Consider the following 18,453-nt stretch of genomic DNA (forward strand, 5'->3'; position numbering starts at 1 on the left):
TAACCTGCACCACAACTGAGCATGAAGTCAGTAGGAGAAAGGTTTGTCATCCAAGACTCCACACAGAGCAGAGTCAAATGAGCGGAATTATCCGTCTTGCAAACACAGAATCTATCGAACTAATGAGGGACCCCTTCCTTCATTCTTAAGATAAACTTCATTGAGCAGATGAGTTCTATATTCAATGGTAATCCATTACCTATCCTCACATCTCCCTTGTGTTCATTTGGAATTACAATGATGCCTTAAGAATCTTGATTAAGATGGAGTTAATTTCAAGGCAATTGACAACCCAGCAGACCAAAGTTGCAGCCCCCATTTCTTGTAAGAGGATCTTTACACATTGGTATCACCAGCATATCATCTCCAAACTACATTACTCTTAATGGAAATGGAATACAAAAATATTATTTAAAACCCCAGAGCATCTATTTTTACATCTTTTCACTTTGCTTTGGTAGCACAAGTTCTCAAGAGTATCTGTCTTATGACTCAGCACGAGTCATTTCTGTCTCCCAATAAAATTAAATGGATACAGTCACCATTCTCAGTTCACCTGTGGACTAACACCAATCTGATTCAGTGGTCCCTGCTCTACTGTGATGTCTGGAAAACAGAACTCAGTGCAGGACAACCTAAAAATCAACCAGATTTAGACAACTTACTGGGAATGATGTGTTATCCAAAGAAAAGGAATTATCGTGAAAAGAACTCAATCAAATTAATAAGCACAAATTTTGAAGGATTCATAAAGGTTCAACCTCTCCTTTCACATATCTTCAAAAAAAAAGTTGTTGCCTTTCTGCTTTTTCCTCCCACTCCATCACATGCTGGCTCAACATTTCTTTTGAAAATCCGTTGTTAAAATTAGAGGATATCATACCTGTGCTCCGGTCAATGAAGTCCATGGACTCCTCACTTGCACTAAAGTGACTGGAGGCTGCTTTCATGCTTTTCTCTGCAGGTTCAGTTTCTAGGTCAGAACCGGTGTGCACCGAAGAGTTGGTGCTCATTGGTGAGCGGGGCGTGTCCGTTAGTGAAATTCTCTGACTTGGACCACCGATTAACACGGACTTACTGAGAACTATTTTTGGTGATGCTGTCATATCAAAGTTTAGTTTGATTTTTTCATATTTATCAGGCTTAGCAGTTCCTGCTGCTGGGTTCTGGGGATCTTTCAGCATCTGGAATTGGTTGTTGGGAGTGTATGGTGACCGAAAAGGTGCATAATTGAACGTTCCAAATTTCTTACGAATGTTCTCCACATATACTTCCATTTCTTGCATTGCACTGTTGAAGATGCTTTTTGTCTTTTTTACAGAAAAGGGAATTTCTCTGGACATGAGGTAGCAGTTATTTATTGGAACCCAAGCCCTGTGTGTAATAGAAAATGTGTTCCATTAGTACCTTGGTTGGATTTACTGGCCAATACTTTTCTCATCATCTCCAAAACCAAAATGACAAAAGCACACAAGTCCTTTCCCAGTCGAGGAGCAGAATGTGCTTTGATCCAAAGGCCAGCATGTACAAGAAAAAATTTCAGAGATATTTTATCAGTTTCTTTACCTCACTTCAAGCTAATTTCAATGCTCATGCTTGTAAGCCCCTGACATCAAATGCATCCCAGTGTGGTAATGGTGATTAGAAAATTCTTCTCCATGTTTTCAAAATCCTCCTTGGAATTTTGGGGAACTATCCTCTTATCTCTTCATGTGGCCAAGAGTCAAATTGTGTTAATGCTTCTGTGAAGGGCCTTGGGATATTTTGTTACGCAATTGGAGCCACATCAGCGTATGGAGTTATTACCAGGATTGAATAAACTAAGGGGATAACTAAACACATTGCAAAAATGCCAGATAGCAAGTAGAACCCTCCTCCAGTGCTGATTCTATGATTCCAAGCAGCTTGACATAATGCAGGACAAAGCAACCCACATGAGTGGCGTCCCGTCAACCACCTTAATCACTTCTTCCCTCCACCATTAGTGCACAGTGGCTACAGTTTGTACCTTCCACAAAATGCACTGCAGTTACTTTTCCAGACTACTTTGACAGCTGCTCCCAAACATTCAATCTCTACCATTAAAATGATCAAGGGCAGCAGGCGCACGGGAACACCACCACTTGCAGGTTCCCCTTCAGGTCACATAGCATCCCAGTCTCAAAATATACTGCTGATCCTTCATCATTGCTGGATCCAAATCCTGAAACTCCCCAACTGATACCACTGTGGATGGATGCTTTAAGAAGAATCATTCCTTAATTTAGAGGTTCATGACAGACCCTATTATTTAGCTACTAATTAAGAGTGGATTGGTGCCCTGATCATTCTGGCCTCAAGATATGTGTTCATGCTCTAGTTCTGAGCTCATTACTGAAGAAGATGTGTTCTGGATATGCCTACTAGATTATACAGTACAAGTTAATGAAAAGCACAAAGGATGCCATGGGGTTCTGGCAATGTTTATGATAGTGCAATTAAAACTACAAGATTTTTAAGTGGACAGTTAGTATTTCTTTTAATTACTTAAGAGCTATTTTCAAATGTTTCAAAACTAAACTCTCTGTTCAACTGCCTGATTCAGTTTTCTTTGCAATACAGATTGGTTCAAGAGAATATTAAAAAGAACTTTCCATACGTAACAAAATAATTCACCTGTCATGCTGCCCAAAGAAACGTGCATCAACCTGTCCGTCCTTGTCCCGCAGTGCTTTCGCAGGCCAAAATGGAAAGCCTTTAAGCTTTGCCCACACAAGTGGGTGAGGATTACTCTGCAAATAAAATACAAATATGTTTGGGTGGGAAGGCAGGTAAATCTAAAATCTTGCAACACAAGAAAAGAACTGTTTGAAGATCACTGCGTTGCTGAATGCAAAAAATAAAGTAGAACATGAAGAGTTACACATGGTCAATGCAAACAATTCCAACCAAAAAGATTGGGTAACTGCACCTAATAAACTATATACAAACACAAATTTTCAGTGGAACACACTGCAGGCCATAGACACAGCAACCATTTGAAGGGGCAGTTCGACCAGCACACTTGGCAGTTATTTGTAGCACTCAGCTACCTGGTAACATTTTGCCAGCTTTCTCCAGAGCTAGGGGCTGCTATCTGAAACCTAAATTATGACACTGAAACAACCAGACTATGCTCCAAAGCCTCTGTGGAGACTGGAAATTAAGAGGTCAGCTTAACTTTGTCTCAAAAGTATTACTCTTTATGATCATTCACAAGCAACAACAACAAAGCTTGCCACTGTACTTGTTTTGAATTAGTTTTTTTGGGATTAGAATTCTATTCCTTAAACTTAGCAGGAAGCTATACCACAAGGCTTTATAGGTTTTTCCTTCACAGGTAGTGGCAAAACAGTAGAGGTGCGCCAAAAATATGATGGTGCGTTTGATGAAAAATACCATATGTGAACAATGATTACCCTCTGCCTGAAAAACAGGCCTATTCCACTAGACTGAACAAAGACTCAACTGAGTCCACTTGACGAAAGATTAAAAAGATAAATGAAAGTTAGGAATGTAAAAAGGAAATAAACTATTCTTCATGGAGGACAGGAGGATACAAGTAGGAAATTTACAACCATTGAACAGCATTAGGAGCTTTATCACTGACCCACAGCAGGATAACAGATTTAGAGAGTGAACTCACAAAAATGATATATGAACTCGGAGCCAACATTCATCTTTGTGAATGTGATCAATACCCAATGAGAAGCATGATGGATGGTTTTAGAAATATTTCAGAGATGTTTAAACTTCCTATCCTCTCCTTGACCAACCACCCACTACCAACCAGTGCACTTTTTTGAGTGTGGGCGCAATGACTGAGAATAGCCACATATGGATTCTGGAAAGAACGAGTGGAAAGACTTTCCTCAGCTACTAGTTGTGCCATAAAGCAAACCAAAAATCATGAAAGGTCAATATATACATGCATAATTAAAGAGACCATTGACAACAATTAATTATATTCTCAATGAAAAATATATTGGTCTTGAAAGCAACCATTGCAAAATTGAACAGACACTGAGTAGGGCTCTTCTGGTGCATTGGAGGCCATGTTATGGTAATCTGGCAGGATATCGTATCATACAAGTCACAGTATTATTATTCAGCTCTTTAAGTTCAGCTAAGTGTGACAAACTGCATCTTTTGATGCCACAAGGCAAATTTGTCAATATCATGCTGGATCAATTAAGGCCAAATGTTCATTAACACATCACCAGGTCAACTTGAGGTCAGATTGGTTTTAAATTAAACTTGTGTCAATTAGAAAGCATTTTCTTCTGCTGGCAATTTTTTTCGACTGGGTTTTGGATTTGATTGTCTTGCTTTCTTTTATTCCTATAGTGAGTGTAAACATACTAATCTGATGATCAGGATATAGTTCAACATTTAAGAGTCCTAAAGGTGGCTAACACTAATGGCAATAATAAAGATCCAAAATAACCAAAAACAAAAGTTGAGCTGAAGTCCAAGTATCCTTGTTGAGTGCACAAGCAGTTGCTTGATTCAATGGGCTTTTTGACGTTTACAGTTTACAGAACACTTGAACTTACACAAGGCTCACAGAACCAGTTGTCTCTCTTCTGGCATGCAGCCAAATAGCATTCTGGACAAACTTCAATTTCATTCATCTAAGAAGAGAAAAATGTTAGCTTGAAACCACATACTTTCTTCAGTACAGCAAAGCATCAACAAAAAAACAAACAGTGAACAGCTGAGAAAGTGAGCAAAAGTATCTGACAGAAAAAAATGAAAAAGACAGATTCTTATGAGAATTTCACCAGAAAGGTTCAAAGAGTTTTTCTCTTTCAGAGACTGAGTGATCCGAATGGTTTAATATTGTGCTTCCATTTTATGAACAACACAGGTTTGATCCAAAGTAAATGACCCTTCTGTACTGTCTTAATAAATCCAATAAAATCAGAGTATAGCAATAAGATATTATATATCCACCTTGCCAATACTTACTTCATGCTCGCAGATCTTTATGATCACTTTAGCTGTTGCTGTTAATTTGTGATTGGCTGCAACACAAAAATCTATTATTTATTTTAAAAACAGAACACAGTACAATACTGACATCTCATTTAATAACACATAGCTAATAACTACACTGTTACACATCTCTGATTCACTCCACATCTGCTTGATAAGTGGGATTTTTCTCATCTCTAAACCAGAAGGTGATGGAATCCAATCAGGATGAGCACAAGCTTTGTGTACATTGTACAATGCAAGATTGAAAGTGTTACATTGTGAAAATTGCTATATTTCAAATGAGATGGAGCTCATTTTGACTCATTCAGATGAATATTAAAAAACCCTAGGCACATGTTGCAAAGGATTGGGATCTTTCCATGTTTTCTTTCTGCACCATACTGTTGAAAATAATCCATTGCATGGTAGTTTATAGCTCTTTAATCTATGCGACATCATCCATTGAGTAGTTGAGGAATACAAACCATAATTTAATCCTTAACCCTCTGCTAGTATAATCAACCTAAACACTATGGGGCAGAAAGGAGAAAACGTTCCTATTCAATCATTACCAGCAACTTTTGCTTCAAATTTCATGACTGCATTTCGTCAAGGACAGGATTTGATAGAAAATTCTCCTTGCAGTTGTCATTTTTTAAATAATCCTCAATTCTTGCTACCTAAAGCTCATCATTAGTTGCCCTGGAGAAGACAATAGTAGGCTTTCTTCTTGAACTACTGCAGTTTGTGTGCTGAAGGTACTCCCAGAAGGTGTGTGGGAAGGAAATTCCAGGATTTTGACTCGGTTCCAATGAAGGAATGGTAATATATATCCAAGCCAGTTTGCAAAAGAATTCCAAGTATTCCCCAACCATTCATTTCCCTTGCCCTTCCATGTGGTGAAATCCAGAGGTTTAAAGTTGTGGCCAAAAGAAACTTTGCAGCACATTTACCAGATGACGGTGGAAAATGGATGCTTAAGACAATGATTCATGCTGACTGCTTCCATCATTTTGCTGATAATTCACCATAATGGGGAAATTTTTGGTAGTGCTAGACCTGTCCTGATTTTTGTCAACTGGACAATATTCCAGGATGTTGGGTAGAGCCAAAGTTTAGCCAAAGGCACAGCAAGTTCTGAAGGATAGGTCTTCACAACTACTGCCAGGAGATTGTCAGGCCTGTAGTCTTTGGTGTGTCCAATGCACTCAACCACTTGATGTCACAATGAGCAAGTCAAACTGGCTTGCACCTGTGCACTTCAGAGGAAACCTACTGACAGCATCAAAGCTCAAACATGACTAATTTGAAGTATCAAAAGGCAGAGAGTCAACTTGGCAGTGAATGCAAGAGAATTGGCAAGAGTAAAAATGATGGTTGACAGCTTATCTGATATCTCAATGAAAAACAGAACAATTTTTAAAACTAGTGCAATTCTGCTTCAATCAAAGGAGAATTACATTCACAAAGGTGGCACTTACTGGCATCTCTCGTGTCCCATTTCCATGCATCATAACCAAAACAAGCCAGCAATAGTCCTCCATTACCTTGGTGGGTAAATGTTCCAAATGTGCAGACAAGTGTGTTTCAGTTGTGCAGAAAGCATGAAGGTTCAAAGGCTTAATCTTCAATAGGCACCAAGATAGCAGATGTCAGCCAGAACAAAGGGATTAACAGTTTCAGTATCCATTGGCAATGGAAGAGAAAATGAATGGGGAATATTTGATACAGAAAGTACTCCCACTCTCCGAAAGTATCCAGTGCATGTTGGGTAGACAACATGCACAAGAAGAAGTTTGGTTTGCTCTTTGATGCCCTCCATTGTTGAATAGCCTGGAAATATTCACCCTGTGTCATTCATACGATGTTCCAGAAGGAACCCAATGCCAATGGAGAGGAAATTGTTCGACACTGCTGATAAACAGAGACTATCCATCATATTTCTTCCGTCAAAAGAAGTAACTGCACTCCTATGGATGTGCACTGATTTCAAAATCATAACACAACTGGAGTCTGCATGCTCAGGCAAACACAGTGCAAAAGAGAAGGCTGTTTTATAAACAAAGATCACTTTTTCCAGAACTTGTGCTTTGTAAGAATTACAATTAGTGGCTGGTGCAATGGAATTTTTGTATAAATCATCAGCAATATTCCCATTCATGGTCATACCCTAATGACAGTCAACAATATCAGCTGACATTGAATGCAAGATGTATGATCCTGGATTGTATTAGAACACACAGGATTAATGGAGGACAGATTATGGAAAGGAGTCCACTTTACATTAGGTAACTGTGGCTTCACTTTACTTTCTGCAGTAATATTTCAAATGCTTAATTCCAAAAATCTCATTCATTTATAAAGAGAAAATAGTCAAATCTTTGAGACATACACTTTAAAAATATTAACCCATGATGCTGGGCTTCAATATTATTGTAGTTATTCCCCTCAATTATAAAATTATTTGCCACAGTTGATATTAAAAGTAATACAACTGAATTATTTAAAAATATTTCCAATTCTATAACTTGAAGCAAATTGAAATCACTCCTATACTACAGGTATCTATTAGAATTGGAGGATACAGGATAATAATGCTAAAAGGTATATGCTTCAAAATATTATAAGTATAATGATATTTACCACCATTATATATGATGCAGTTATGCAATATCCATTTAACATCAGCAAGGAAAGCCTCAGTGCAACCATACATCTTCTTCTTGACATTCTGAAAGAACAGAAATACTCAATAGTATCAAATACATGTTCAGATATAACACGACAACCATTCTAAAAATCCCACAAGGTCATACAATGTAGTCTATCTTTAGTAAGCGCATAGTTATTTAGTCCAAATGATTGAGTAGTTAATCAATACACTTCAACTTCCCCAGTGTGTAACTTATGTACAAGCAAGTCATTATGTTCTCATTGAGCAGCCAGGCATTTACCAGAATTGTGTCAAAAGCAAGGTGAAACATTCTGTCCGATGTTCTGTTTGGTATTGGCTGCTTGAACATTGTTACAACACACAAGAGGTTAATTCACATAAATTGTGTGCCAATTTAAACTTGATAACTTATTGCACTAATGGATTATCAGCAGGCAATTTGCTGGACAGAGCCATTAAATTCAAACACATATCTGCTGTGTTCAACAACAAAAAAATACAAATATGAGCAAGTCCTTTAAATTACGTCTGAAGAGCAAGTTCTTTTTGAAATCTTCTCCATTTTGCAGAGCTTATTTGTCAAGAATATGGGATACACACAGTGAGGAACTTTTGACATACAAAATTCAACATGGGCATTTTTCTTGTTTGTAAACACAGGTGTAGAGAGCAAAGGGATTTGTTGGAGATTGATAAATAATTTAAAGAAGCAACATAGATTAACAAAGCCATAAAATAAAAAGACAAGCTAATGAGAGGAGGGAACAAGGTGGGGTCAATTTCTAGAGATCAGAAATAAGAGGTTGGTGTGACCACACTTAGGATACTATGTACATTTATAGTCTCTAGATTTCAAAAGACTATTTTGAAGAGCAGAGAAGTGATTGTTAGTGAACCGATCATCCAGAGATATGGATCTGATTTCAAATTCTACCACAGTAAATAAGGAATTTTAAATTCTAGTTATTGAATAATCTATAAGAAATAGCTAGTTAAGAACAAAAGAACATAAGAAACAGGAATAGGTGTAAGCCAAATGGCCCCGAAACTTGTTCTGCTCAATAACATCATGGCTGATCCAAACCTAGCCCCAGCCTTACACTCCTGGCCATTCCCCGTAACTCTCAATTCCCCTATTGACCAAAATCTATCCATCTCATAGCGGTTAGCATAATGCTATTACAGCGCCAGCGACCTGGGTTCAATTCCCGCTGCTGCCTGTAAGGAGTTTATACGTTCTCCCCATATCTGCGTGGGTTTCCTCCAGGTGCTCCGGTTTCCTCCCACATTCCAAAGACATACGGGTTAGGAAGTTGTGGGCATGCTATGTTGGCACCAGAAGAGTGGCGACACTTGCAGGCTGCCCCCAGCATATTCTCAGTAATGCAGAAGGATGTATTTCACTGTGTGTTTCGATGTACATGTGACTAATAAATAAATATCTTATCTCTTATCTTACACGTTCAATGACGCGGCCTCCATAACTCTGTGATAAAGAATTTCATAAATATATGACCCTCAGAAGAAATTCCTCCTTGCCTCTCCCTTAAGTGGATGACTCCTCAGGTCTGAAACTATGTCCCCACCACCCCCACATCCCCCCCACCCCCCACCAGGTTCCAGATTCCAGATTCCACCATGAAAGGAAACCTCCTGTAATGGTGCTGTACAGTGGAACTACTGGATTAACATAAAACAATCTGTTCACTCATGTCGTTTGGGAAAGAAATCTGTCCTTTCCCAGTACAGACATCTTCAGATTCACAACAATATAGCTGGATATTATCTCCATTCTGAAATGACCTGGTAAGCAATTCAGTTCAAGAGCAATTTAGAATGAGTATTAGTCGCTGGGCTTTGCAATAATACCCACATCCTGTAATTGAATGACAAAATATATACAAGCATAATAATAGGCTATAAACTGTCAATGAAAAAAAATAAGCACCTTGGGGCTCTTCTATAGAAAGAAACCAAAATATTTAAATTACAAGAGGTTTGATAGAGAAGACACAAGGTATAACAGAGATTCCAAAACTAAGATCAAAGATGGCACCGGAGAGGGGTGACTTTTTGTGTGCAGCTCCCACGGGAATTATAAAATACTCCTGTTTACAACCACGACAGCTGAAATCTGCAGTCACAGACACTGCAGTAAGTGACATTGTTTCAAGTCATTTAAAAAAAAACTAGTGATCTTAAATATCAGCAGACTGGGGACTCCAGACCACCCAGGGAGTGAATGCAGCACCTGGAAGCTCAGGGAACATCTCCATTGTTTCAGAAAACGTGCTGCAGGTAAAACTGAAATGCAGGCCCCTCCCTTCCATCCTGGCTAACCTACAGTCTCTGGAAAATAAAATTGAAGGTCTCAGAGTAAGACTGCAGTACCAGAGGGACATCAGGGACTGTTGTGTACTCTACTTCACAGAGACATGGCTCACCCCCAGCACTCCGGACACAGCGCTCCAGCCCGAGGGCTTCACCATCCACCGCATGGACCCGACAAAGGCATCAGGTAAAGGCAGAGATGGGGGCCGTTTGCTTCATGATTAACTCACTGTGGTGCACAGACATGATGGTTCTGTCTCAGTCCTGCTCCCCTGACCTGGAACATCTGGCAGTCAAGTGTCAACTGTTTTATCTGCTGAGGGAGTTCTCTGCCGTCATCCTGGTAGTGATGTACATTCCAACCCTGGCAAATGTCAAGCTGGCACTGGAGGAGCTGAGCACTGTGATCAGCAGTCACGAGACACCCTGATGCCTTCCCAATCATCACGGGGGACTTCAACCAGGCTAGCTTGAAGAAGTCTCTGACAAACCACCACCACCATGTCCCCTGCAGAACCAGAGGAGCCAACACACTCGATCACTATTACACCTCCATCAAGAACACTGACCGTGCCATTCTGCACCCGCACTTTGGCAACTCCGATCACCTGGCTGTCCTTCTACTCCCAACATATAGGCAGAGACTAAGGACCTCAGCACCAGTGGTGAGGACTACGAAGGTCTGGTCAAGGGAGGCGGAGGAGCATTTACAGGACTGCTTTGAATCAGTGGACTGGACCATATTCAGGGATTCATCGTCGGACCTGAATGAATATGCCACGGCGGTCACAGACTTCATCAAGACCTGCGTTGATGAGTGTGTGCTGTCGAGAACATACTGCGTTTTCCCAAACCAGAAGCCCTGGATGAACCAGGAGGTTCGCAGTCTGCTGAGGGCTAGATCTGTGGCGTTCAAGACCAGCGATCAAGAATCCTGCAAGAAGTCCAGGTACGACCTATGGAAGGCCATCATGAGAGCAAAACAGAAATTCTGTGCGAAGTTAGAAACACAATTGGACACACGACAGCTGTGGCAGGGTTTGCATGTCATTACTTCCTATAAGGCGAAACCTAACAGCATAAATGGCAGTGATGCTTCACTCCCTGATGAGCTCAGCGCCTTTTAGGCACGCTTTGAAAGGGAGAACAACACTACACCTGTGCGAATCCCTACAGCATTTGGTGACCCTGTGATCTCTCTCGGAGGCTGACGTCAGAATATCCCTCACAAGGCATCAGGCCCCAATGGTGTACCTGGCAGGGTACTGAAAATCTGTGCCGACCAGCTGGCTGGAGTGTGCAAAGACATCTTCAACCTCTCACTGCTGCAGTCGGAGGTTCCCTCCTGCTAAAAAGGGCAGCAATCATACCAGTTCCCAAGAAGAGTAGGGTGAACTGGCTCAACAACTATCACCCAGTAGCACTCACATTTACTATGATGAAGAGCTTTGAGAGGTTGGTCATGGCTAGAATTAACTCCTGCCTAAGGACCTGGACCCGCTGCAAATTTGCCTCCTGCCACAACAGGTCTACAGCAGACGCAATCTCACTGGCTCTCCACTCTGCCTTGGAGCACTGAGACAACAGCAAAACATACATCAGGCTGCTTTTTATCGATTACACCATCATGCCCTCAGTACTAATCAACAAGCTTCAAATCCTGGGCCTCTGTACTTCCTTCTGCAAATGGATCCTTGACTTCCTTATTTGGAGACCACAGTCAGTGTGGATCGGTAGTAACATCTCCTCTTCACTGACAGTCAACACAGGCACACTCGAGGATGCGTGCTTAGCCCACTGCTCTACTCTCTCTACACTCATGACTGTATTGCTAGGTGCAGCTTAAACACCATCTATAAATTCGCAGATGACACCACTGTTGTTGGTAGAATCTCAGATGGCAACGAAGAGGCGTACAGGAGTGAGATAGATCGATTGGCTGAGTGGTGTCACAACAACAACCTCACACTCAGAATCAGTAAGACCAAGGAATTGATTGTAGACTTCAGGAAGGGGAAGTCAGGAGAATACACATCAGTCTTCATTGAGGGGTCAGTGGTGGAAAGGGTGAGCAGTTTAAGTTCCTGGGCATCAACATCTCAGAGGATCTATCTTGGGCCCAACACATTGATGCAATCACAAAGGCGGCACACCATCGGCTCTACTTCATTGGGAGTTTGAGGAGATTTGATAGGTCACCAAAGACTCTTGCAAATTTCTACAGATGTACGATGGAGAGCATTCTGACTGATTGCATCACCGCCTGGTATGGAGGCTCCAATGTGCAGGATCAAAAAAGGCTGCAAAGGGTTGTAAACTCAGCCAGCTCCATCACGGGCACAATATGTCTGCCATAGAGGACATCTTTAAGAGGCGGTGCCTCAAGAAGGCGGCATCCATTATAAAGGACCCTCACCACCCAGGACATGCCCCCTTCACTTTACTACCATCGGGGAGGAGGTGGTACAGGAGCCTGATGACCCACACTCAACGTCTCAGGAACAGCTTCTTCCCCTCAGCCATCAGAGTTCTGAATGGTCCATGAACCCATGAACACTACCTCAATTTTCCTCTTTTCCATGACTTATTTATTTTTGTAACTTATAGCAATTTTTGTCTTGCACTGTACTGCTGCCGCAAAACAACAAATTTCACGACAAGTGTCAGTGATAATAAATCTGATTTTGATTCAAATTTATATGCTATCCACTAAAAAATTCAGTAAGTTATTCAGGAAGAAGTTTTTTTACCCAGAAAGTAGATAGAACAAGGAACCCATTTCCAGAGAGTGGTTGAGGCAAAAAGGACAAATGCATTGAGAAGAAGCTGGATAAGGGAGAAAGGAAAGGAGCCTGCTTTTGGAAGACTAGAAAGTACAAATATTAGTTCAGTTGGGTGAATTGCCCAAGTCTCTGCTATAAATTCAACTTTTTCTCTTTAAGACCAGATCAATGCTTCTGCCTTACAGATCATGTATCATGGAGGAGACAAGGGTAACAAAAACAAAAGCAAAATTGCTCAAATGCAACTAAAACAGAACTCTAAATTGCTAACGTAAAATTTAAGTTAAATAATCAAAGTGTCTAGAAATTTTGGTGCACTAAACAGGTGCAAGAAAGGGAAAAAAGAACATGATAAAAATTGTTTGGAAGATTTTCAACCCTGCTCTTGCATAACTCCTGCACAGCTACCAGCATAGATCACCAATGCTGTTATTACTGTGGCTGCAACTCTCGGGAAGCGAGTCACAGGCTTAAAGAACTACTCTGCATGGTAGCCAGAGCAGCTGCAGAAATACTGCATGGAGGTGAAGGAAAGTATGGGGAGGAGGTCAGGTCTCCATCCCCCAACCTGCTATCATGTATCGGGCAGTAAGTGGCCCCAGACACGGGCCCATCACACCAGCAGAGGCTGCAACACATATCCCTGCTGTACACTGTGTAGAAAGGTTGTAATAAATAATAGGACAACACGCAATGTTTTTTAATATATACTGAGCAGTACACTGAGGCTGGCAGATGCAGGGAACAATAGATCAATGGAAAAGTGGGGACCCTTTAAACCATGTCTTCTTGCCAATCTCCTGTGGGATTTGTTCCTTTTTCTTTGTGAGCCACAAATAGTTTTCAAGTTGCAGATTTAACAGCCAATTTCTATCTGTCAACATGTAAACAGTTGCCATGTGCTGGATGACATCATTAGATGTCCAACTGATGGCAGACAACCATTGACCCACTAAAGTGAATTGCTCCCAGAGGTGCCCAGGTCAATTTCCTGATGGTCTCTAATCGACCAGTGAAAGACCCCTGGCACAATCTAACAAGCCAAAACAACTTTTACAATCAAAGCATGCATAATAATGTGAACCAATGGGTTCATTTTCTCGATGCATAACTTTAGCCTTGACAGACATTTGAGCAAGCGATGGTATTCTGCTTAACCTTGAAAGTGTGCAAGTTTGTTGAAGTACAGTGCTGTTAAATTCAATCCCTGCCACTGGATGGCACTAGACTGAAACAAACTGAAATTGTTGCAAGAAAATATGCATTTATTTCGAACCAGGATTGAGACAGCTTTTCTAAAGAAAATACTTAAACTTAGTGTAAAACAAAGGGTGACATCAAGAAAGGGGCAATTAAACAAGCAGAAAGATAGTAAAACAAATAAAAATCAAAAATAAATGCATACAAGAAGGAAGTAATTAGTGAACAGGAGTCCCTCAGTCTCAACATACCTTTTCTAATGTGCAGATGTCCATTGGATGAAAGATATATTCAGCATAATCAGGATGTTGTTCTAATGAAACTGGCTTCTGGAAGGGCTCAGTCTGTTAAAAAGCAGCATAGTATTTTAAGAAGCTAAGAATAATTAGAAACAAAATAATTGTTTAGGAAAATACTTCAATAAAGCTTGGGTTTAGTTTCCTTTTTGAAGAAAGAATTTGAAAAAGGAATATAGCTGATGCATAATTAGAGCAAATGATGATTAGTCATGACATGGCAAATCTCACTAATGACATTTTGCACAGCCTGCTGCACAATAAATGCAATTTTGCCCATATAGTTTTGGAGGCATTAAAAAGTGCTAAACTATGTATGGATCAGAATAATGATAAATTTTTTCCATAACCTTAATTAAACATATAAAGGTAGGATGATGGAAATAATACTAATATGCTAATACTCAGTGCAATGAAGCAAGGTTTATATATACTTTCATGTTCCCCAACTACGTGGAATGGATGTCAGCAAACAATGTGGTAACACCCACTCGGAGCTGTGATATTGCAGAGAATTTCCACTGGATAATTCCTTAAGAGGTCATCTGAAGGAGAAACTAAGAGGCCCACTCTATTGCTTGCAGAGGTACTTAAATGAAAAGACATAAGTGAAAGAGAGAAACTTATCCAGATGTCATTGATCTCCAAAAACAGCATTTCTTATAAATTTCATCTGCAGTTTATGTTTACAAGGAGCATTTATGTGGCAGCAATCTCAAAAAGGGAGTAACTTCCATGGCTACTTGTAGCTGAATGTTGAACAATTAAACAAGCCATCAAGAGGCATATAGAAACAGTGGATTCTTCTACAGTTACTGTTGTTCCAGGCAGGCCTGTTAGAATAAAATTAAGTGCCTCATGTTTTTGAGTGATTGGTAACTGACTTCATTTTTTGCAAAAGGAATGTTGAAAAATTTTGATCATGTAATTTCTTAAATTAATATTTCTGAAACTATAAAATTTAAAAGATTCATATTCAGCACTATATTTGATTCTTTACAGTTTCTTATTTTTCACTATAAATATATTTCCATACTAATTAGTTAGGTGCATGATTTAACTTTTTCCACACATTTAGACGCTCCCTCCCTGTGGTATGGCGTGTTACCTCACTACCACTCAAGACCCTAAACTGATAAGCTGAGCTAGCATCAGGAACACATCCCCCTCTAGAAGTCACGGAAGATATAACAGAGTTATTTCACACAGTGTTTCCATTTGTACTTACTCCTGGCTGCTTCATCTTCTGTAGTGCAAATTTCAGCAGATAAGACAACTGATCTATAGTGAGCATAGTCATAGCTTTACTCTGAGTCTCAATACATTCAGCGACCGTGATTTTCTGTGAAGCAAACAGATTGAAGGATTATTAAAAAAAACACAAATCTGCTTACGTTGTATGGGTTGGGAACCACCTCAGCACAACAGAGATATGACATGCCATTGAATGCAGCCTTCGAGGGAATGCACCATTAATCTTCATTCAGACATCCTTCTTACTCATGAAATGTACAACAGTCTGAATGACAAGGATACCAAATGAGTCCAAAGGCATCAGGTTTAACACCAAGTTACTGCATTAACCCTTTGAAAGGCACAGTGAATTATTTATCTGCCAGCTTCTAAAGCTGATGATTGTAAAAGTACTACAGTTGAATTAACAAAACTATAAAACCTGGAACTTAGGAAAAGAAAATCAATAAGTTATTTGATTAAAATTCTACCTCATTGCTCAAAGGGTTAATGATACAATAAAGAAATACTCCATCAAGCTCACAGAAAGCTAATCATATTCTTAGCAACTCAGTCAGTTCCCTGTATCCATACCAGTTTGTGTTATTGATGAACCTTATCCTAGCAATTGTGGCTACATGCATCTTTTACCCAAATTTATCACATATAATCAAAATAAAATCCCACTTTCTTAATTAAAGAATGAATTTGTACAAATTCATACCCATTTCCCTCATCATAGTTTTAACTATCTTTTATCATACCTCACATTCTGGACAGAACCAGTCCCCTTCCGGTTCAGCGTTCAGTTTTAAACACTTTGCATGGTAGACACGAGGACAGAGTTCGCAGCACAGAACCTGGCCCTCCCGGTGGCACACCCAGCAATAGAAGTCATTTCGACCATCCTGTGGTACAACATGAAGAAGGTCTTTGGTGAATGGCTGCTTCATAGAAGCAAAGGGACCACGTCTAAGTGTCAACTGAAATGGCAGGCAAGAGAAACAGGCTTGGTTTCAAAATGGGATGATCAGCAATTGTTAGGGTGCAAAAAAAATACCAGTTCTGTTAGGCTTCTCATCCCAAGCACCAGATGGTTAGGAATGCAATAGGAACAACCGTCCAATGAACAAGATTCAGAAGATGACAAATTAGTGACAAGCTTGTTTTTTTTAAAAAATATATAAGCAAGTCTCATCAAATTCAGGCAACAGTACTCTTTACTTCCAAGACATGCATTTAATCTTTTTATTACATTTGTCTTGCAAGGCAAAAGAATACAAAATAGATAAAAGTAATAAAGGTTACTGATATCCGTACTTTTTTTTTTAGACAGAAGGCGGGGGAGAAAGCACAGAAAGCAATGCTCAAATTGGGTTTGGAGTTTAATATTCAGCAAAAAAAAATTGCCAAAAAATTAAATATTGTATTGAGAAATTGTAGCAGAAACCCTTCCATCTGAATAAGCAATTCGATACCTAACATGTACCGGTATTCTAATTACAACAGGATTAATATAGCTCACAAATACTGCATTTAATAATACTGAATACATACAAAACAACTAAATTAACTGAAAAATACTGTACATGTATTAACAGTGTATACCAAAATATATGGTCTGTGCAACATTACTTAAGCTCCTCTCATTCAGAGTGATGAAAGCTACCAATTTAGTTTTCTGGTGTTTTCCCAAGAAAATTGTTGGCTTTCAGCACATGGTTATATTTTCCCCTTCAACTACTGGTCATCTGGAGGTGGACTATTACTATACATGCAAGGATCATTTACTCCATTCAATTTAGGAAGGGCTTATTATTATTTCTCAATTTAACAGTACCACTAAGCCATTGATCATACACCAAAAAATCTGACACCCCAATGGAGTTTTGAAAATTTTTGCTCAAAACAAGGTAGATTAAACAGAAATCAGCTCTACATGAAAAAATGTTCCAAACTTGCAATTGGCTTGTCTATCCTACAAAATTTCATACCCCACCCTCCGATTTCATCACCCTCACTGACCACTCAAAGTGAATCACAACCTGTCATTGTATTTGTCCTCGAGCTGAGCCTTCACCTCATATTTTTCATCCCCAAGATTGCTAGTTCTGCAATAATGCCCATCTTTATCTCTGCCACCACCCACCTACTGCTGTAACCCATGACAATGGTTTTGTTATTCTTATTCTCAACTGTTCTAATGCTAACTTGACCCATCACCCATCTTCTGTGAACTTGAGATTATCAAAAATTCTGTTGCTGGCATATGAATTCACACCAAATCCCATTCTCCCATCATCCATGTTGACAAATCCTTCAGTAGCCTTACCACTCCAAATCTCTCTACCTAACAAGAAATTAGAGCTGCTACATACCCGGTTCTCTTTTACATCCATGATTCCCCATGCCCTACTATCAATGACTGTGACTAGAGCTATTTCAGGATTACTCTCTGGAATTTCATCCACAGACCTCTCTTCCCCTCCTCCCCTTTTCCAAATAGTCCCTCGAACCTGCCCCTTTGCCAAAGTTAATGGGCATCTGTCTTGTAACTGGGTGGACGTCAAGTTTCGTATAATATGGCTTTCTGAATAAGCTTTGAAATGTATTAATAGGGTAAATACTACAGATGAATTCAACATTAAGACCTCCAATGTGATCCAAGGCCATCACTAGCTAAAATATTTTGAAGTTGTCCATTTTTTATTGATTCAGCTCAATACTACAATTTAGTTAATTGGAAGAGAAATTCCATTTCTGCAAATGGATAGTCTTTGAGATTCTGTCCAACACTTCATTCCTCCTTCAACATTCAATGACGTTACTGCAATTTGATTGAAACTTTTCCACAGCTAGCAGAGGTGCATCAGGCACCTTCTGATAATATGGCTGCAGTTATGGTGTTCTAGTCATAACAGAATGACAGGCAACATTC

General features: G+C 39.7%; 1 protein-coding gene across 12 annotated transcripts in view; it reads right to left on the bottom strand.

Annotated features, from left to right (window-relative positions):
* The window catches only part of zmynd8 (zinc finger, MYND-type containing 8), a 77,168-nt gene that overhangs the window by 20,900 nt on the left and 37,815 nt on the right, over window positions 1-18,453 (bottom strand). For 6 of the 12 annotated variants that reach the window (XM_052030989.1, XM_052030997.1, XM_052031001.1 and 3 more), the window contains exons 4-11: window positions 16,280-16,498; window positions 15,511-15,624; window positions 14,238-14,330; window positions 7,642-7,729; window positions 4,990-5,060; window positions 4,575-4,652; window positions 2,656-2,771; window positions 884-1,374 (exon numbers count right to left, since the gene is read on the bottom strand). In XM_052030989.1, coding sequence (XP_051886949.1) covers window positions 884-1,374; window positions 2,656-2,771; window positions 4,575-4,652; window positions 4,990-5,060; window positions 7,642-7,729; window positions 14,238-14,330; window positions 15,511-15,624; window positions 16,280-16,498 — 1,270 coding nt within the window. The remainder of the gene's footprint in view (window positions 1-883; window positions 1,375-2,655; window positions 2,772-4,574; window positions 4,653-4,989; window positions 5,061-7,641; window positions 7,730-14,237; window positions 14,331-15,510; window positions 15,625-16,279; window positions 16,499-18,453) is intronic. The other 6 variants (XM_052030998.1, XM_052030990.1, XM_052030994.1 and 3 more) reach the window with 5 other exon arrangements.

The sequence above is a fragment of the Pristis pectinata genome, chromosome 16 (assembly GCF_009764475.1).
Source record: "Pristis pectinata isolate sPriPec2 chromosome 16, sPriPec2.1.pri, whole genome shotgun sequence".
Taxonomy (NCBI): domain Eukaryota; kingdom Metazoa; phylum Chordata; class Chondrichthyes; order Rhinopristiformes; family Pristidae; genus Pristis; species Pristis pectinata.